This window comes from Hesperophylax consimilis, chromosome 6, assembly GCF_061612785.1.
Source record: "Hesperophylax consimilis isolate HC1 chromosome 6, BYU_Hcon_1.0, whole genome shotgun sequence".
NCBI lineage: Eukaryota > Metazoa > Arthropoda > Insecta > Trichoptera > Limnephilidae > Hesperophylax > Hesperophylax consimilis.
This window is the reverse complement of record NC_142841.1, coordinates 28963144-28986177: the sequence shown is the minus strand read 5'-3', so window position 1 is coordinate 28986177 and position 23034 is coordinate 28963144. Positions and strand designations below refer to the sequence as shown.

The 23034-nt window shown below is 35.6% G+C and overlaps 1 protein-coding gene across 1 annotated transcript in view; it reads right to left on the bottom strand.

Moving 5' to 3' along the window:
- Positions 1-8033: 8033 nt before the first annotated feature.
- Positions 8034-23034, bottom strand: part of mamo (maternal gene required for meiosis) — a 145865-nt gene continuing 130864 nt past the window's right edge. Inside the window, exon 7 of the mRNA XM_089632538.1 lies at positions 8034-12371. Coding sequence (XP_089488664.1) covers positions 11094-12371 — 1278 coding nt within the window. The 3' untranslated portion in view covers positions 8034-11093. The remainder of the gene's footprint in view (positions 12372-23034) is intronic.

Here is a 23034-nt window from a genome sequence, read left to right as displayed (position 1 = left end):
TTTGGAACAACAAAGGTTCTGTGCCTGCGCGCGCTCTTGTGTAATTGTCGGGGACATAAAACTCAAATTTTTCTATTATATCGGTAATACAGATGTTACTGTTTAGAAGTTTATATGCTGTTGTCAGCAAAGCAGTTTTCCTTCTATCGGTGAGGCCATTAATACCCAGCATGCCGGACAAAAAGGCTGATGGATATAACCAGGGATAATATCCGATGTCTCTTAGATATAAATATCTCAGAAACTTCTTTTGTACTTTGTCATTTGAGAGTAAGTTAAATCCATTGGTCCCCCCATATTACAGAACCACTTTCCAAAATGCTACATACTAAACTTTAGTATAGCACACGAATTTCGGCAGAGCTGCAAAAATCTGGAGTTGCTTAGCACAAATCCTAGCATTCTAGATGAGGCTACCTCCGTGAACTCTTCCCTTGTGGGGCCTTCAGGGAACCAAAGGGGAGTGGAGAGGGAAGATGAGGCTTTCTTCCCTTGTGGGGGCCTTCAGGGAACCAAGGGGGATTGGAGAGGAAATATGAGAACTGGGAAGTCATATTGTGGAACCAGAAGACATAACCACATATCCAATGACAACCCTGGTGAACCTTATAAAGGGGACCGGAGTACTATTAAAGGAATGAGGTAAAATAGAAAATAGCACAATGGGCCTTTGTTATAAGTCTCCGCTCTAAGAATAAATAAAATAACTATAGACTAGACAAACTATTATATCAACTTATGGCTAACAAATTGCATCCACCGGTCCGTCGATCGCTACATAATACGAATATGTATGTATGTACAGTGCATTTGGCCAATGAATGTGATGCTGCATTAAAATGTACATATATTATTATTTAGGCACTTATTTATATTCTGTACAGGCAGATTGCAGGGGGGGGGGGGAGGCACAAATCATAGGGCCCGGGGCCCGAACGATTGCAGGGGGGGGGGGAGGCACAAATCATAGGGCCCGGGGCCCGAACGATTGCAGGGGGGGGGGGGGGAGGCACAAATCATAGGGCCCGGGGCCCGAACGATTGCAGGGGGGGGGGGGGAGGCACAAATCATAGGGCCCGGGGCCCGAACGATTGCAGGGGGGGGGGGGGGAGGCACAAATCATAGGGCCCGGGGCCCGAACGATTGCAGGGGGGGGGGGGAGGCACAAATCATAGGGCCCGGGGCCCGAACGATTGCAGGGGGGGGGGGGAGGCACAAATCATAGGGCCCGGGGCCCGAACGATTGCAGGGGGGGGGGGAGGCACAAATCATAGGGCCCGGGGCCCGAACGATTGCAGGGGGGGGGGGGGGGGGGGGGCGACAAAAAATTATTTCCTTATGGCATAATATGTCAGGTTCGTGGGTGCACATTGGAGACACAGGACTCGGAAATTAATATATCGATTTTTCCGGGCCCCAAACTCGTAGGGGGCCAAGGTTATAATAATATAAATACACTATGCAAAAATGATACACATTAAGGACATAGGACTTAAAATAATCAGGTTTTTTTTAAGCGGAATTTGTTGTTTGTGCAATGATGGAGGACTTACTATTGAACTCGTGAAGCCTGGGTGGGGATTCGACGCATTTGTCCACTCGGCTACTAGCTGGTAAGACGATATGTTTTAAGTCTTTTCCGTTTTTTCATAAATTCAATACACAATTAAATTCTTTTGAAAAAAACGTATATAATTTCTTCCTGTACAATACTGAAATATTTCCGTAAGGCGATGCCATACGTAGCAATGCAAAATCATTTTTTTTTGGTTTGAAAATTTTATCACTTAGAAATGTTTTAGATGCTTTAATTAAATACTGAGAGTAGAACACATCTTGGCCTACTAGATAATCCAGTATTTTTAGATAAGTCTTTTAGTAAGCTTAGAAAAAATAATGTATCTGGCCTATAAACACTGCTTTAAAGTTAAAAATCTCCTACTTACGAACGCATTTTCGGTTACGGTTTATTGCATAATGTGGCAAATTAAGTTCTTTATAAAATGATCGTAAAACAATTAAATATTTGTGCCTGAACGTCCGCAAAATAAAATAAAAGCCACTTTTTGGCCATGTTTTTTTCTTGTATTTATCAAAAAAGACGGATGGTGTTGAACGGGAATTTAAACCTTATCGCCATCAACATAAGGGGTGTTATTGTTAGCAGCTTGATTCAAAATGTCACACGACGTATGGCATCGCCTTAAGAAAATACTGAGAGATTTCTCGATTCTCCCACCACACATAGGTATTGGGGATACCAATATTTATTTATAATATTTGTAAAAAAATGTTTTTATTAAAGTTATGACAAATTTTCCACTCCTTTCACTCTCGTCACTTACCTACTCTGGTTAGGAATGTCATAGATCCACAGGCTTCGAGATTATTGATTTCGGGCAAGATGAACTGGGGCAGTTGTGGGGTCCTTTTTTATAACTTTGTTCTGTATTCTTTTGGATACATCATAGACATATGAATATTAGTAGACCTGCCCTAAGTGATTAAAAGCGTATTATTCCCACTCCCCATACCGGTTCCATTGGAGCCGGCTGTGCTCGCGTATGGCCTCAAGTGAAATTTGAAAACGTGACGTTATCATTCTTGTGCGAACTATGGTCGAGGCATCATCGGTTCATTTTACGAAATAACACGGCAAAATGTAGACTTCTACAATGAAAACTTGTAAAAATAGATGTGAAAAAGAGAATAAACCCAATTGTCGTATTACATTCCATATATAAGCATTATTTTACTTTATTTTAAGCATATTCACATCGTATAATATGAATCAGTTGTTACTATCACATCGAGAAACGTCTGGACGCGAAACACAAAGCTGGTTGGTTGCTGGGAAGTAAATTATGAACATTTATAAAAGTGTCTTAACTAAATACTTAAACGAAATATTCGACTCTGAAAATATACCCGAATTTTTTTGCCGAATTCGGACTTCGCAAATTTGTTCATAACGTGGCGAGTAATTTGCGCTCCCATGTAAAAATGTCTATTCATTCAAAAGCAGATTTTACTTTTAAGAAGTAAATGGTGATATTATAATGCGAGATGCCTATTTACTGTCAGATTGATTTATTGACGAATCACAGTCAGCTTCACTCCCTTCGTTCTTCAACAGTTGATTTTACCCCTCGCCATTATCTTCTCGTCTATTAATTCCTATGTCTGTGGGATACATATAAAAAACGTGTTAAATTTTAAAAAATCAAAATAGCGATAGCGGCATTTTGAATTTTTACCTTTAAACCCCTTCAATAAAATTAAAGAAAAACTTTAAAAACTCAGTGTGCTCGTTATTATCAGTGGTTATTTTGGCCTCAAATCTAAAATTTAGTTTCATTTGAATAAGGCAACCTTCTAAGGGCCCTTTGGTTACGTTTGCTAAGTCCCCCAGATTTCAACCATTTCGTCATACCTTTTTTTAATTATTAATTATTTATTATTTATTTGGTACATTATTTTTTACAATTTATGTTTTCCAGTAATGTAGGCCTCACTGGGTGGCTTGCCCGTGCTGAGGCCTTCATTCCTAGAACATCCTCTCGTTGCTATCCCCAGAAGGACCCTCCACACAGCTCCTATCTGGAGTTAATGTAAAAATAAATAGTCTGGTGAACTTAAGCATGAGTTTCCACTAAGTAAGAACGCTGCACACTGCACAATGGCGCTGCGAAACGTGTAGAATGACGTCACGCCAGTTTGGTATGTTGGTTTTTCATAATATTTAATAATCTATATAATTAAATGTACATATTTTTGACTGGAGTAATTTCATTGTGCATATTTAATCTTGTTAACTGGGAAAATAGAGAAACTATTTCTAAATATGGGGCAATGAAACAAATCAATTATTTAATAAAACAAATATATTTCAATATGAAATTAAATCCCAACAAATATACATCTTTAACGGTTTTATTTGTGAAATATAAATTGTTTTCCTATTTCAAAATAAAATAAATTTAATGTGCCAGAAATATAACCCAAAAATGTCTACAATATTTTTTCTTATCAAAACACCAATTAATTATATCTAGGTATTTATTATTCAATTGTAAAATTTCCATTTAATAAAATTTTGCTTATAAAATTGTGATGGGATAATATTTCTGGCAATTATTTAAAAAGTGATTCACTACTACACACATTTATTGCACATTTAGAAGTTTATATAATAATATAATATATTATGTAGATAGGAAATATGGAACATTCAAAACTTACTCCCGAACAATTAATAAAATGAAGTAGATACAATATATTCAATATCGCTCGGTTTCGCAATAATTTCATATTAATCTCTTCCCATCCTCGCTCCAGCACATTTTGGAAAATATAATAACAAATAACATTATACGATAAAGGTGACTCCCCAAACATGGACAGTTAAATAATAGCAGACTGCGTGAGATCCTTACTCCTTACTCCTTACGTTACCACCTCGCCGTGTCACCTTCGTCTAACAAACTCTCCTAACAACTCTATCGTTTGGCTAAAGTCATGTTATCATTATCAGGAACGCTTACATTAATAAGGCAACGAAAAACTATCGATAAAATATTTAGTCACAATAAAAATAATGTTTGTTTTAGCTTTGGAATGGGAATGAGCAGTTTGAGCTCGGTCCAGACATGTTCTTTTGTCCGTACCGTACCTCCGTTTCGTACCAGCGTCGCGATCAAGAACGCTAGTTTGGACGCCCGTTCGGTACGGTACGGTGGTACGGCATCTCGATACGGATAGAGGTACGCTCCGATCCATCGCGAGTCGGTTTTTCGGCCCGTTCAAAGGCGATACGGTACGGGTCTGCGCCAGTCTGGACGTGTTCGCGGCGTCTTACATCTTTCTCTGTTTTTGAACAATTCTAACTCCCACCAACGTCGCCTTTTTTGTTTTTTTTTCGTTATATTATTGTGAATAACAATGAAGGACGCGCAAGCAATCGTCAAATTCTCAAACACTTCCGCAGTCGACGACATGGTGGGAGGAAATGGACACGCGATGATCGCAGCGACGTTACGGAGATACGGGCTCTTGATCGCGACGCGGATACGAAACGGAGGTACGGTACGGACAAAAGATGATGCGTCCAGAGTTTTTGGATCGCGACGCTGGTACGAAACGGAGGTACGGTACGGACAAAAGAACATGTCTGGACCCAGCTTTGGGTTGAGATGAGCGGCAAATATACAAGCTCAAACATGTTAAATGTTCTCATTATTAACTACTTGAAATTCAAAACTCTAGCGCAATTAATGAAAATATTAATTATTGAACCGCTTTCTTACACACTTAAATTAAGCTATTGAACTGATTTATAACTATATTTCTTACTATGCATAAAATAAGAAATAAAGTTAGATAGCAGACATGGTTCACAAATTATTGCCACCCCTTTTGGTGAAATACAACACAACATGTAAGATTTATGTCACGCACACCGTCACACTTTATTCTTTAAAGATTCACCTCATTTATAATTGCAAGGTAAACATTGCTTTTTTGGTACATCAGATCAAAATAATATGTTAACCAAATTGTATTTTACAGAGATCAGTGAAGATTTATATCATAGATTCTAGGTTTTTTAAACACATGTGAATTTATGGGTTTTAGTATTTCACCATGAGCCACACCCCTTTGTAAAGAAACACTACAATTGTTTCATTCACATTCATGCACCTTATCCTAAACCCTTCTGATATTCTCATCCTTGACTTTAATGGAGTAAGTATTTCATTCAATCGATATTATCGGGATTTCTCGAAATATGTTTTTCGTTCGTCCGTTGTCTGATCTTGCATTCCTTTCGTGTCTCACTATTCGGTTGAAGAGTTGAACATACACACACACATACACCTTAGAGATCTGATTTATACAGCATTCAGTATACGCTCTTCATCTTCTTCCAATTCCATGCCCCACTGCCATAATTTCACAATGAATTGAATACCTTTCTGTCTTTGTGGCCTTTCATCTTTTGCTAACGTACTTCACAGCTCACAGACTCTTCTACTCGGTCCGAGGGTTTCGAACAAGGATTTTTCCTTAATACAGCCTCTTATTGTTTAACAGCAGCGACAAACAGAATTTGGTCAAACCAAAACCACGAAAGCACCATGGTTATCTGCTACGAGGAAATGATTCATACAAATTAGTAAAATTGGTTTTACAATAACATAAAATGATTAGGGCAAGATGTAGTTGAGCTTTGTGAGTGGAATAAAAAACAATAAATCTGAGTAATAAAAGAGAGAACAGTGGTACCTAGAATACACATACATTATGGGCTATTTTAAACCATTAATCCTAAATCTGCTGTATCACATATCATTTCGTTAGTTAGCACCAATATCCAATCCGATTCCATAAAAAGTATATAAATATGTATATTTATTGTAATTATGTTGTAAAACAAATACAAAAGTAGTTGTAAAATTAAAAACTGTCACCTTAGTATTTTGTCTATTGAAGGGTTGATTCTATTGGAATATAAACTTATTCATACGATCCTTTCGCTAAAACCTTAAAATAAATTCAGTCTAACTCAATACAATGGGTTCCCACGAACTTTACTGGAGTATTTTGAGGAACTTATCTTCAATAGAAAAAAGATAGTCACGGAAAACAATGGTACAGAAATAGATTATTATGCTGCGTATAAACACGACAATATTTCCGCGAGCAGAGTCGCGAATTATTGTAAAGGAACGAAATAACTTGTGGTTTCTTTGTTCCTTTCCCGTATTTCGTTGCTTGGCTCGTGGATTTTTGTCCTGTTTATGTGGATACTTATGCTGCGTATACGTTTGCGAACCAAAACGCGCAAGCAACAGCAAATGGCGCGCAACGCCGCATGCGGTTCCTTCGTTCCTTTCCTATAATTCGTGGTCCGGTTCGCGTTTCGGTTCGCAAATGTATACGCAACATTAGAACATGTCACGCTTCGAATGAATCTATTTGGATTGTTTATTTGTCTATAATACGGAAGCGTAAAAACGTTCGGTGTAATATTATAAAAATAATATTACACTCGATTTGATGAGATCACCTAACAATACTTGGCCTGTAACCCAATAAAAAAACTTGAACATTGCATATAAAAATATTTCTTACTCTGCGGATTATATATTTCGCGAAACCCATTGCTTTATATCACAATCTGTATCAATCACTTTTAAACAGTTTCATAGAAGGATTACAATCTCAATTACGGTAAACCTAACAATATTGAATCATACACAAGACACAGTTTGCCGATCAAATAATTTGCAGATTGCTGTACATCCAAAAGAATGTAGAAACGTCAGAAATATTTACAAAAATCCGTCATTACAATTCAGCATTTCTTAATATTTTAGACTGGATGCAGAATGTTCAGTAATGGGAGAAAAGACCTCGCTGGTCAAGTCACTGGAAACACTTCCTTGCTACTGAAATACCAGCGAGGTCTGTAATCCGGACACAAAACATCCAAGAGCCGATATTGAGACATTTTCCTTGGAACCTAACGCCACCCCATGAATTTTGATTGATTTAAACTTGGATGACCGCAGTGTTTATTTCCTAAACGTATTTTCACAATATTTATTACTGCATAAAAAGACAAGATGCTGTCATGTTGGTACCGTTTGATTATGTTTAATAAATAGACACCGAGTTTTTACAATATTATGTAAAAAAAGATTTAATCATAAAAGTTATTTAACGTTTATATTTACACCGAGATAAAACGTCCAAAAGCATCGGTTTTGTTACTATTCCAACAATGCTCATGGCATTAATTTAATAAGTATATATTTATCTTAATTCTAATTTGTGCTGCTTTTTAAATCTATATAGTTTTACCAAAAAATAAAATAGAACATACAAGACGCAGAAATTGTTACTTGGCGGTGATAAATAAATAATTAAGACATGTTTTTTTTTAATTCAGCATCAAAATACTCAACTTTACAAGAAAAGTAATGCAATTTTTATATATTCTAATTACGATGATATAAAAATTGCATTGAATTTCTTGTAAAGGACATGATGACAAAATATAAATCAGAGACCGATGGAAATTATTAGGCAATAACAAATTAGCAATTCTTACAAATCCCCGTCAACCTGAAATTACAGAAAAATTAAACTTTTTTTTCGTTGGACACAAACTACTGTCAGATAAAATATGTTTACTTATATTTAATAATTTTTACTTTTTTTCCTTTATACACTTTTATTTAAAATTGAAATACAATTTGGTACTGGCAGCATCTTATCTTTTGACTATATTAACTATTCTACTTTACACCACAACATCAAGTAACGTCTACAATATAATTATGTCAACAGTCAACACCGCAATACGCCGCAATAACCATTAGTTATTATTTTACATTTCGTTTAAAATTCGATGATCAATTTTATGTATGGCTAATCTATGAAGGTGCTTTAAGCTATCACGAAGTACTATCAACATTTTAACACGGAGATGATAGCATTTGGGACAATTCAGTGCTTCATTCATTTTCCAACAATCGACCACCGACCAGAAACGATCAAGAAATTTAAACTTTGCTTCTTTTCATAATTCTTCAAAAATTTCTAGATTGATTTTTTTAAATGCGTTATTGCAATCGACAGAATGTTAAGGTTTTTTATTTTTCGGTCTATTTTCGAGCATTTAAGAATAAATTGCTATTGTAGTAGGATATTTTGGAAGACTAAATAAAACCAGTACTTTTTAGTGCATTATTTGTTTTGAATGAAAGTTAATGAATCAGTCAAATTCACACAATTTATTATGAATTTTATCTATTTAATCACAGAGGAGCAACATAATATGATTTAGATTTTCTAGAGCAAAGGTTTTTGATTGGTTTTTTAATATAATTTAAAAAGTTCTTTTCCATTAATAAATGCAAAAAAACTAATTATTTTAAAAATCAGTAGAACAGTAACGGTACGCCACCGCAGTGAATGGATTTGATTTGAAGTTTTTTTAAATATTTTATTTAATTATTTAATTGACGCATTTAAAATTATTTATAACTATTAAAAGTTTACCATATCTATGGAGTTTGTGGAACGCGGTTAGATTTGAAGATTGTGGTGATGTAACTGGTTGAACATTCCTTCAAATGTAAAAATTAAAGATGTTCTTCAAACTATCTAACTGTTATTGTGCTCTTTCTTATATTTGCCTATATTCTAGATAGGAACCGTCGGAATACCTACATTTTCACTCTTTACAGATCCAATCGATCAAAATTGGTTTCTTACATTAACATATGAATTTTAATTTCATTTTAAGGCTAATATTCCAAAAATACAACATCAGTCATCATTATAATTACACGAATATAAAATTGTATGTTCTGAAGAAAAGTACAAGAGGTTTTACGGAAAATAAGGAAGGATTCACTTGTGATTGATGGGCGAGGGGTTTCCAGCGAAGGCAACATATTGTACAGAGTCTGAAAACACAACACCTTCAAAAGTGAAGGTAGTCAAATGGTTCTAATGTCCACTAGACACAATCAAATAAACCTGCTCTACTGTTGGCCAGCGTTCATTGCGTACAGATTAATAGTTTATATCGACAGTTTGATTGTCTTCAATCAATAGATCTCTCGTGTTCATAGAGAACTCTGTCCGCCCATGCTTATTGTTTATGATTTGGTTCTACATATATATATATATATTGCTTGCGAAATCTACCCTCGCCCGATTTGGTTGAACGGTTTAATTCCTAGATTATTTAAATACATTTATAAAAAATTAAAATGTTACTGCTCGGTGCGTACGCACTCATAATGATAATATTTAGTAACAGTTAACTTTGAATTAATTAACAAGATAACATTAATTTGAAATCACACTTACTAGGGCTAGATAAACTTATTACACCAATATACGTAATGAGGTACATCAATTTGGCACAGAGAGATTATCTTATACTAACATATATTAAACATATTTGTATGTATGTAAATATAAATAATAAACATTTGAATATTTCCTATTTAGTACTTCGATGTTCTAATCGTCATCCTTTACTTTTCGTTTCGTTTTCTCTTCTCATCTATAAAAATCACAGCACTTGAACGCTCTCGCATCCTTCTTTCAATTTACAAATAAGAGGTATGCGTGTACGTGTAAATATATTATATATAATATATATATATTAGATCAAAGTTACGACAAACACTTAAGATAAAAACACCAATACGTAATAATTACAACCTAGATTAATTAATTTGGTAATTTAAAAATCATTTATATCGACGTAAGAATTGCCAAAACATTTATGAATTTTGATAAGCATCTAAACTAGTAAGAAAAGTTTGAGACACCAATACAAATATGTTAACAGACACCAAATATATATTCTAAATTTAGGCATTCATCGACCTAATGCTACTAGTAGTTATCATTACTCGATTCTTTATTAAATTGTTTTAGCTAATTTCTCGTTATCACCCGTTAATATTGCATTTTCGTCACTAATTCAAATTCATATTGCAACAGGCATTTCTCGCCAGTCTCCGATCTGCCTATCTCCCTAACCCAATCTCCCTACCCCTATCTCCCGCAGGTATCCCACCTTGTCTCATGTTGTGATCAAGTCTCGATTCCGAGGTGTAAAATATATTATAATTATCTCATGTTTATGCTATTGTAACAACCGACGGTGAGAAGATAAGGCAACTTAAAATCGATTTATGTATCTTTGTAAATATTGAACAAATTCCTCCTTTGACACATCTCTATGGCTCTATTTTAAAGGTATAGTAAAAAATATCTGATAATATATTAAATAATTTCAGCGAAATGCCCGAAGAACGAACATATATTATTTTACGACCTTTATCGATAACTTTTATAAATTTTCCCCCATCGGCATCGCCTATCGCTTTATCGAAAGCAGAGAAGCTTTTGACTTCAGGATTCGTTCCGCAGACATTTCGCTGTTTGTAATAAATTGTTTCATATTTGTATAAAAAAATCCACAAGTGAGCAAGTGTTGTAATCGATACATCAATTGACATTTAAAGTTAATTAATTTATTTAGTCCCTTCACCCAGTCATCAACGGGGGTTGTGGATGTGGGTGGTGAGGTGCTTGGAGAGGTAGTCGGCGCGCGCGAAGCACTTTCCACAGGCCTCGCAGTGATAGGGCCGCTCGCCTGTGTGGATGCGCAGGTGGCGGGTCAGGTCGCTCTTGCCCCCGAAGGCGCGCCCGCAGAATAAACACACGAAAGGACGCTCCCCTGTGTGCTTCCGCACGTGCAGTTTCAGGTTCTCTTTGGAGCGGACGCACTTCCCGCAGAAGGGGCACGCGAAGCGCCTCTCGCGCTGCCTGTCCGCGGAGTCTGCCCGAAGGTAGCTCAGCAGCGAAGCCTCGGACGTCGCGACTCCCAGCATGGATGCTCCCAGCAGGGACCCCTCTGGTTGGAGGTCTCTAGTGGGCTTGTCGCTGCTGTCTGGCTGCAGACCGCTGCTTCCTGCCGTCTCTCCGACTGAACTGTCTGCCATTGAGCTGATGTTGGCAAAAGATGTTTCGGGTTTCTTAGGAGCGGTCTCGGCTGCGGGCGACTTTGGTTTAGAAGTGGGTTCCCTCTCGCCCTTTCCGCAGTCACTCTCCGCTGTCAAATTTTCGGATGTATTTGTAGGAACGACGGAATCGACGGTGTCATCCTGATCGATTTCGTCGGCTTCTCGTGACTGAGACATCCTTCGGAATTCGGTGTCTGAATCTTCAGGATCAGTGACGGAAGGTTCGCGACGGAAACTAGAAAGCGAGAGATCCATTTCTCCTGAGCGTCCGAGAAGAGCGTCATTGGTGCTGGAGACATGATCGCTAGAGTCGCGTGAGCGGGATTCACCGCCTTTACCGTGGAGACGCTCCAGAGCGTGGTTGAGCCGGTGCTTCTTAAAAGACTTAAGGTATCTGAATTGCATACCGCAAACGTCGCAAGTGAAGAGTTTGTCGGCTGGGAGTCTCGCGCGGTGGTTTTGTTCTCGGTGTTTGACGTAGGCGGATCTGTAGCGGTAGCTCTGACCGCACTGCTCGCAGACGAAGGGCTTCTCGTCCGGCCCCGGAGGGTGCTGCAGAGCGGCATGGCGCTCCAGCAGCCAGGCGGAGGGGAAGGATGCGTAGCAGGCCGGGCAGCGGTGGGGCACGTCCTCCAGGTAGGGTAGGGAGTGCGGGTGAGGGTGCAGGGGCGGCGGGGGCAGGAGGTGGTGCAGGGCCCGGCGCTGCAGCAGGGCCAGAAGAGCCCCGGGCCAGCCCAGGGCGGGGCTCGCCATCGGGGGCCCTAGGGGGGTTCCGCTGCGACTCGAGCCTGGAGAACTGTCCACTGTCAACTGTAGACATGAACATAAATCATTAAAAACAGTTCATGTAAGTTCAAAATTACATAAATGTATAGTCAATGGATTAATTCAGTTTCTGTTGCATTTATCCAAAAAGTGCCGTATAAAAGTACTGTACCTCAATATCTACAAAATATCTCCATCATTTTAAAGAAAAAGTTTGAAGGATACTGTTTTTAAAAGAAACACAATTAGTTTAGTGGTTTGTATAGCATTTATTTGTCAAAATTGTATTTTTACAGCTATGATATGCATGTTTTTGTTTCGAAGGTGTATGTAACAAAGAAAATATTCCTACTCCAGAAACATAATTTCAAATGTTTTTATGAACGGATAAAATCTCAACAAATCATTAAAATATTATATTGATCGGTGTTTGAATAAAAACATATATTTGAATATTGTAAAACCATTGGATACATCGTTCCATCCGATACTTTTACATAACTAAAAGATTACATTTCTGAGAACTGACACTGCTGAAATTATATTTACAACAAAAACACTCATAATCATTAGTAGCTACTAGTTTAATAAATATGCGACATGACATTTGAATGCTTAATATTAAAAATAATTAAATAGTAAACCATTTTCTTCTCTACGGGCTTTCTCTGAAATCATATAGATTACTGTTGTTCAATCATTCAGAAGTTATATGTTTTGTGATTGATGTTAATTAAAAAAAAAATTTAGTAAGTATAACATTTAATATATAAAAAAAAAAAATTATCATAAAGATTTTTAGTACTGCGAAAATCATCAAAATTATCAGCACCGTACGAACATTGAGTTGCCTAAAGCCGAAAACCTATATTATGATATGATAGACTGCTACACGTAAACTTCGGAACGGCGGTTCCAAGCGCCGCCCAGGCCGCCGCGCAGAAAAGTCTCACAATGGACTGCGCTGTAAACCGTTACCTTACTTTCGGAATTTACTTCTCTGCGCGGCGGCCGGGAGTGGCGTGTGGTACCGCCGCTCCGAAGCGTACGTGTAGCAGAGCCTATAATTGCTATCGCGGGCACATGTAAAACTTTTCTTATATGCAGTAAGACCGAGGAAAATAGAACTAATCGTTTCGGTTTATTCCATTGCTAATAGTGACAATATTTTTTAGGACATGTTCGACTTAACGCAATGCACGAGCAATATTTTTTGAACATGTTCGACTTAACGCAATGCACGAGCCATATTATGATGATTATCCGGTACTTGAATGAATTTGTGAACATAATCTATTTACGTAAGAAACTAAGAATAATGATTTTGTGCACCGTGGATGAAAAAACCTACATTAAATAAATAATGACCTTTAACTACTAGAGGAACATAATAAAACATCGCAGAGAGGCGACGAGGAAAAACCTATTATTTCATTAATGATTATAATCGGTGCTCTTATCCAGGCGCTAGTATTTACAAATAATTATTGAGAATTACAACAAAACAACCATTTTAATCTCGTCATTTAAACTTCGAGTCGCCATCTTTATAATATTATACAATATGCAATCGGAAACTATGAATATAAATGATATCAGTATCTGTCACCGGTCAAAGAAGAAAGATTCAACAAAGCAAACAAAGATTAATGTTACCATCCCACTTAGCTTCTTACTGCCAAACTTTCAAAAGCTTTGAATTCGATACGAAATTGAACAAATCCCGGGTTTCATTGAATTTACGATACATTGTGATTTCTTACTTATGTGTACAGTTATTGCAAATAAATACAATTTTTAGAATAAATGCAAGTATTGATACATGAACGTAGTATAAACTTAAACATAATCACATAGAAAAGATAGTGATAACAATGTTTTTAAGGATAACAGGATAACAAATAACATAGTTGTGTGACAAATAATGCATTATTGTTTATCTTGAAACAAAGCTGCACATAGGTTTTTATTGACATTTTTTATTTTGTTCTTGTTAAGTCGAGTCTCCAGCAACCAAATGTTTTCAAAACATCAGACAAAACTAAAACATTGGGTAATGGCCACAACGTGTTATGTTTTCCATCGCCCACGGAAACATTGAATAAAAAATTGGAAAAACATTGTGACCCTGCCCCAATGTTTCATGTTTGCACAAACATTTGGTTCTATGTTTGTGTTAATATTGTTGATGGAGACCCGCCTACATCAACGCGGAATCACCAACAGGCTACGGATTATCATTACATTTCAACTGAAACTTAACATTACATTTACTAACCATGAGAGGTACCATTTTATTGCTTTTGAAAGAGTACGGGTACATTGTAGTAGTCTAGAAAATAGAAATTTTTGCAATCACTTTTACCAGAAATGCCCCAATCGAACTTCAATACTTATTTTTATATATTTTAAACTTCAGAGATTTTTTTTACTTGATACCAAATAATCTAACAGCGAATGTTTTATAAAAGAATTTTAAGAAATTCTAGACCACCTTACCATTCCAAAAAATATGTGACAAAGGCGTGCATCGGTTATTTAAAAATAAAAACACTTGTTCCTTTGATAGAAATCGAAGAAATTAACAACCAGTTGTTATAATTTTATTATTAAAAAATTAAAATCCTAAGGTTACGATTTAAAATTGATATGGATGAATTGTGTTTTGTCGAATAATAAAAACTAGAAACAACATGCTCCGTTAAAAGGTAGGCTTGCTTCTGCTTTTGAAACTAAAACCCTTTTTAAATACGATTTCCGTTTGAGTGAATTTATTTTGATCGATCGACAATCTCCTAATCATTGAAATGGAGCAGTGTGTGTCACTGTCCACAAAATGCCATATCATATCTAATAACTGTACAATTTACAACATAATATTATACCGTCTTAAACTTGGAGATTAAATTTCGCTACTTATTACTTAACCGTGTTTCGCAGCCTTCGAGAAAGTCTTTTAAGGCAAGAGGCACTCTAATTTACATATTGTGGTCGCAAATATTTTCAAAATGTTGCACTACGATCATCCTGATGTGTTTATACAAGTTTTTTTAGTAAAATTACGTGAAACTCAGAACTGGGCATTTTAAAGATACAAGACTACCGTTCACTACCACTTCAAGACTGATTCAAATGTCAGAAGTCTCTCAGTAATACAGCATCTATCTATTATCGATTTTTCAACTTGGAAAGCTTAATTTTAGAGTAAAATTCCTCCCAAATGAGAAGATAATCTGGAATATGCGTTCTATCACTCACAAACAGACTTTCCCTTAATCGATCATCTCGGGAAGTCACTAATTCGACGATAGAAAAATATAAACGTTAGGGTAGATCCCGTTAGACCTTGTATTCATTATAATGTTTTATATTTAAATTTAAGGTGCTATTTAGAAGCTTATATATTTTATGTTACATTACGCTCTATTTTCGAAAATTTCCTACCCGTGATACTATTTTTAATTTTGCATCCAAAAAATACTGAAGCAGTAAAAAATTCAGAGTTTGTTTGTTTTATTGATTAATCGTATGAGTAGAAGGTTTGTATATTTTACAAATGAGAGTACTGCCCAGATCCGGTCCACGCGACTAGTGAGTGAGTGGGTGAGTTAGTTAGTTAGTTAGTACAGCGAGATGCAGGTGGGTTAGGGTGGGGGTGAGGTGATTAGCTCTACTTGGGTACGGTGTCGAAGGGTGGACAAATGTTAAGATTTGAATAACTGCACTTGAGGGATGATATTTTAGTTTCACTGCAGGAAATAATACGTTTCACCACACATATCTATCTATTTACAAGTTACAATACATATAAATATATCTATTTCATCCACTAATCATAAATAGTATCTCTGAAAGTTAGGAAACAAAATAGCATTTTTAAATTGTGTGTAATCTATTTTATAAAACTATCTGTTATAAAAACTCGTACAAATCTTGATAATTTGTTTATTTATATTAATGTACTTTAATTTATTTAGTTATTGCTATCTTTTCTTGTAAATATTTAATATCTTTGTATCTTAACATAAGGAGAGGAACATCAATAAAGGTGTCAGTATTGCTCTACGGTTGGTAACAAGTCACATTACTAAATCATACAAAATACAGATCGTGCAGCCCTTCAAATAGCAACATTGTTTCACATTACTGTATTATTAACCAGAACTTGCACAGTTGTACATTCCTGTTCACTGTCAAGACATGTGACACTCTACACTCCACACTTTCTCGCAGCACATACTGTTCAAACAATTCTAGGAAAACGTAAAACGGGACTATTAGAATAAAACTATAATCAGATATCATCGCATGTATAAAAATGCAGAACCAATTAATGTTGGTACGGTTTATTGTACTTAATATAACAGAATAATTCACTGAATCTTAACATTTGAGATAAAATAACTATTGAAATGTTCTTGTGAATCTATGAAAGAATAAACAATGAAAAACAGAATCAGGAAAATATAAATGAAACAGTTTAATAAAAAGGTGAAGGTCGTCTCGTTGATGCTTTGAATATAAATAATATTAATATGAATATGTTTAATGGAATGTCGGTGATAATATAAGATGATAGCAAAATAGGAAAATTAGAAATAGAAAGCAAATAAAAATAAGCAAAAAACTAGTGTTGTTTTCACCTTGATTGACTGATATTTTCCAAAATGTTCTTACTACCATTAATTACACCTTCGTGATACAATGTATTCTTTAATTTAAGTCAAAGTAACCTTTAATTCACTATAACATATTAAGGATTACAACAATAAGGCGGTCACGTTATTGTAAAATCTTCGAATTGAGTTATCAAAAAAGAAAATACTAAAAATTATTCAAATAAAATCTCATTAGACGTCTTCAAAGCAGATTTTCACTTGCTTTTGACAACATTTTTATGTTCAATTCCATGTAATCTTAATTCCAAAGCTTTATTTGTAAATTGATTTTTAAAATCCATGCGTTGGCGTACGTGATCTGGAAATGTAGCCTTATTTATATTTTAGAATCGAAAATAATATTTAGAAAAATCCAACAAATGGCGGTCAATGAGATCAAAATTTTGAGATCCGAAACAATACTAATACAAAACATTAAACTCTATTTTATTTAATATAAAATACTTTCGTAACAAAACACTGAAACTTTAAAACTTCTCTCAGAAAATTATGAATTAAACAATCCTAACTTTCGTGAGTACAAAATCACACGATTTTTTAACAAACGAAAAACCTCAAATTTTTCATTTATTTAATCCATCAAAATATCACAGCTTTTATACATCGCAAACAAGTCCTCTCCGTGAAATTAATAATTACATAATAGGATATTGACGTTGGACCCTATCGATGAAAATGTATTAAGACTCCCTTAAAAATGTCTAGTTCTTATTTGTTTACTAAAACTATCTATAAATTCTAATTTAAATACATACCCTCATGTTTTTTCTAAATCAAAACTTTAGGTAGACACCTAATAAATTTCACTAGACAAATAATTGAAGAATGCAATATTAAAATTGAGTTTTACAAATATTGGGAAAGTACCAAGTGATAAGAAAAATGATTGAAGATTTCTTTATAATAACGTAACGTTGTTTTCGCACGCCTTTGAAAATCTCATAACAATGAAACTCTGGAATCAGAGATTTTACAATAACGAACACGCACCAATCAACAATCCCTTACAGATGTCCTAAATGATTGCAAACGCACTTTTTGTTTCCAGTGTGAAATAATATCCAATGATCAAGATTTATTAAATAATTTATTTGTTCTACACTACTATTCACGCTCATTTCAGCCGAAAGGTGACACACATTAATACGAAGACGCTCGTTTCTAAAATATGATTTATTCTCTTTACCTAAATTTTTAATGTCATTAACATTAATATTGATAAGAAATTTTGCTACTCTCGAATTAACCCCATCATTATTTACAGTAATTTCGTGCTTTACTCGACCTCGGAGTAACGAGGATCTCGAGACTAATTAAAAAACATTATTATTAATATGTAACGATTTAATGGCGATAGAACATTGTTACTCCAAGGTTTCCAGATAGTCACTCTAAGGGATATTGTAACCACTTATTAGCCATGATAAAAAATTATGAATTTTCATAATAATTAAACTAGTAATACAACTTATTTCTCTTGAAAAATAAAATACCAAATATTAAAGAAGATCTATTTTAACTTTTTCTAAATGTATATACAAATGAGGAACAAATAAAGATTACAAATTTAAGCATTAGGATGATGCAGTATTTATATTAACAGTTTAAAATTATTACATGAGAAGAACAAATATTTTATTATGTATCTGGATATACGGAAAAAAACACAAATAAAGATTCACACCGCGCTGTAATTAAAAGTAAAATTAAAAAACCCACTGTGGAGGAGAAAGAAAAGATCCGTTTGATAAACACAAATATCTTAAAGGTTTAGACTCATTACGCTATACGCATCACGGCGTAGCCTATTTCAGCATATCGCTCGCCATACACTACCAATGGGAATGTATCTTACAGTGTGGTCTGTCACTGGCTTAAAGATCAGAGGTCTTTTTCATATAAAACTTAAATTTGGATTTGAGGCTCAAATACCCAACCAAACTGAATAATTATTATTTTAATCAAATGTGTAGCAAATATCTACTATTGATGCGTATTACTTTATTTATTTGTGTTAAATTTCCATTAAAGAATTACTTTTTCGTGATTTTAGAGGCAACTTTTACAATTATATGTAAGTTAATAATAAATTAAAAATAGCTACTTATACTATCACAATAGAATGAAATATAAAATAAAATTATAAAAATCATTAAAAAAACATTTTGACGGACGTAAATTTAAATTACAAACGACTGATGTAAGTTCCAACACAAATCTGTCGTAAGTAAATTTAAATTACAAACGACTGATGTAAGTTCCAACACAAATCTGTCGTAAGTAAATTTAAATTACAAACGACTGATGTAAGTTCCAACACAAATCTGTCGTAAGTAAATTTAAAATTCTACCAAAATACGCTTATTTTTTTATTTTTGAATAGTAAATCAGGTAGAGCAAGGTTATTGTGTTATTAATTTAAATTATCTCAAAAAAATTGCCTTTAAAATCATGCAAAATTGATTTATTTAATGGCCTGTTTTGGCCTCACATACAAATTTAAGTTTAGTATGAAAAAGTCCGTGCAGCCGCTGACAATGTGTTACAAAATGTTAATATTTCTTGATATACCATGGTTCATGTGTTTAGAAATATGAAAAACAAAGTAATTTGATTGATATAATATGCACCAATTGAAATGCCTTATTGGGGAAATATGTATAATGAAGAAGTTAATTAATTCACTATCCGAACAATCCTGAAGAATAAAATTAATAATATGCATTATATTATGATTTTAATAAAACTTTTCAAAGTAGGATAGAAATGGCGATCGAAGCTCAATTGAAAATAATCATAATAAGGATAAAAATATGATGAAAACAAATCATTCAACAAAGTTGGATACAAACATCAAACTGGTTCTGTAAAACTACAAATCGTTAAATATGTCACATTATATGGATAATCAAACTAAGGGGAATTACGTAAATATTTTAAGAATATAACAGCTAAAGTTATAATAGAAAAACGATGAGTTTAATAAAAGATTTTATCAACAATAAAACAGTTGCCTTCTAGACTAGAGACTGTTCTCGGACGCCCCAATATGATATGAGATCGTGCAACATACTTAAGTCAATATATCACACTTTCTGGGGGCGAGGAAGCCCCCAATCGAAACCACAATCAAAAGCACCAATATTTTAATCAAGAAGGATAACTTAAAACACTAAGCTGTAAAAATAATGATGATAATTGGTCAATTTTAGTATGGAAAAAAACTACCAATATTGTGAACAAAATACGAAAAATTTTTGTTGCCTGTTTTTTATTGAGTTGGTAGTATGCTAATGATAATTGATAGTTAATGCATGCTATGTGTACAAAAAATGAGTTTAAAATTACTGCACTGAAAAATGCTCTATTTCCAATTGTTAACAATGAAACGAATCATAAAATAGTGAATTTCCATTATGAATAAATCTTTAGCCGGTGGTCAAATTCAATTTACCAAACGAAGCGCAAAATTTTTATATCGACGCGTTTACGAACAAATACCTCTATGTAAGTATTCCGTCCAATAATAAGTTATTCGCTTCTTATTATTAGCCTTAGACAACAAAAAATAAGACGATTCCGATGTTTAGACATCAAATTGAACAAAGATTTGGATTCATGATGGGATTTAAAAGAGTTTAAAAAGCTGGAACTTTTTCCTGTGGAATCCGACCACTGGCTGAAACCTGTATAGAAATGAAATAATAGGGATTTAAAAGAATACGTAGTAAAAAAAAGAGATGTTGATGTAAAAATTCCTTCTTGATCATTTCTTAACCTGGAAACAGTAAAGGTTAGAAACAAACAGTTCTCTAAAAAGATCAGTTGGGTTATATTTTGTGTGCTACCGTTACACAATCCTACCATACGTTTTAAAGCACTCAAATAGTCTACACTAAGTTCAGCAATCAATCTATCCATCCGAGGAGAAAACAGGCGACGATTATATTAAGTAGAAACTTGCTCCAAAATAAGATAATAAAGTTGTAATTATGGGAAAAACAATTATAACTAAGACCTCTAAACAAAACATAATTGTATTTCATAATGACAAGAGTTAAGCTTTTCTATATAATGTAACTCTAGGAGCAATCATCTTTCCGTTAAATATATCACAATCGAGATGAAAATAATAATAATAATAAAAGTAGAATAATATATTATTATAACGCTTTCATTCTTTTAAAAAATAATTTGATTATAACGCTATACTGAATCAGAAACGGCAACATATGCATGCAGAACAAAACATGCACACCATAACACGTTTGAATTGAAACTTCTGACCTTTTATACGGTACGTATTCATCGAATCGCTGACAAAATTTAACAACAGTTTATTTTCGTATCCTTAATATGTCTTATATCAATTATTTATCAGTTCGTTTCAGATCACAGTTGCGGCTTTTTTATTTAAATCACATTCCGGGTCGTCGGTCGTCGCCCACTCGGCGTGAACCTCCCCGACCGAGATAATCGTCTTTTGACATGTAGGAGATCTCGAGGGTTGCGAAAATTTCACAGAAATTTCACTAAATAGTCAGACACGTTTGGGGGGAGGGGGCGGTGGCTCCTAGTGGGGGCTCCAAGAGGGGGCTCCAAGGTGGATCTCCTAGTGGGCCCCCCTAGTGTGGGCTCTCCTCCTCGGTATCCAGCGGGCTCGGAGACAGGAACTTGCGCACGTACTTGGGGTAATGCGTCTTCTCGTGCGCCTTCAGGATAGTCGACCGCGAGAAGGTCTTTCCACACAGGGCGCACCTGAATGGTCTCTCTCCTGAAAGCAAACGACGACGTTGTAGCATTGGACAATCTTTAAAAGATGGTTATACTAAAATATCAATGTATGTAGGTGGTTTTTAACGGTGTTCCTCGGACTGATTGGTCAACATGTTTGGACTTTTATAATATATACCCAATTGCATTATAATGGAACATTAAAGTCCTGAGAGTAGCGTATCTTCAACAAAAGCCTACATCTCATCAATTATTATTTTAAGAAAATGTATTTAATCTTGTAAATAAATGACGATATATCGATAGTGAAATTGAAATCACAAGTGGGAATGAAGGACTCACCCGTGTGGACGCGGCAGTGGTCCTTCATGTGGTGGCGCAACTTGAAGGCCTTGCCGCAGAACTCGCACTTGAAAGGCCGGTCGCCCGTGTGCACAGGCAGGTGCGCGATGAGCGACGACACGTCCGGAAAGCTCTTGCCGCAAAACTTGCAAAGCACCACGTTGCCCGGTTCCACGGCCACGAGCTCCATGTCTAGCGGGTGGTCGTCGGGCGGAGGCAGGACGGGCAGGTAGGCAGGCTCGCCCAGCGGCAGGGGCGGCAGCGCACGGCCCAGCACGGCCTCGCGGTACTTGAGGGTCTCCAGGGAATGCGACAGGATGTGGCGCGTCAGTTTGCTCTGGTGCGGGAACCCGGCCCCGCAGTACATGCAGGGAAACACCCGCCCGTCTCCCTCCCGCGCGCCCCCGTCAAATGACTCCTGCAACCACAAAAAAGAACATCAACTTCTTTTCCGTACTTCCGTTGACATCAACGGTCGGATCTTACGCAATATGTACTACTTGAACTACGTCTAAGGTATCGTTTACGGAATTTGGACAGTGTGAATATTTTCAATGTTAAAATATTAAATTTAGAAGTTGACGCTCATTTTTGTTTGGCAGAGAGTGCGGGGCGTTGTTCGAAATATCGAGTATCGAGTGTCGTGCTCTTAGGGCCGGTCCGGCGCGACGCCTGTACTGAGCGGGGCTCGCGGGTCCCCGCACCACCCGGAGGCCGTCATCTGTTCTGTTCACGCGGAAAATATGCTTTGAAACGCTCGATAAATGAAAACAGAAACCAAATATATATGTGTAAAATATATATGAATAAAAACAACCATGGCCAAAAAAACGAAGGTCAACTTCTTGACAGCAAGGCATAAGAAAGGGAACGTATGTTTAGTAGCATAGCACATTGACTTAGCATGCAATACATATAATTACATAATAAAATATACATCCAAGTAATCAAAA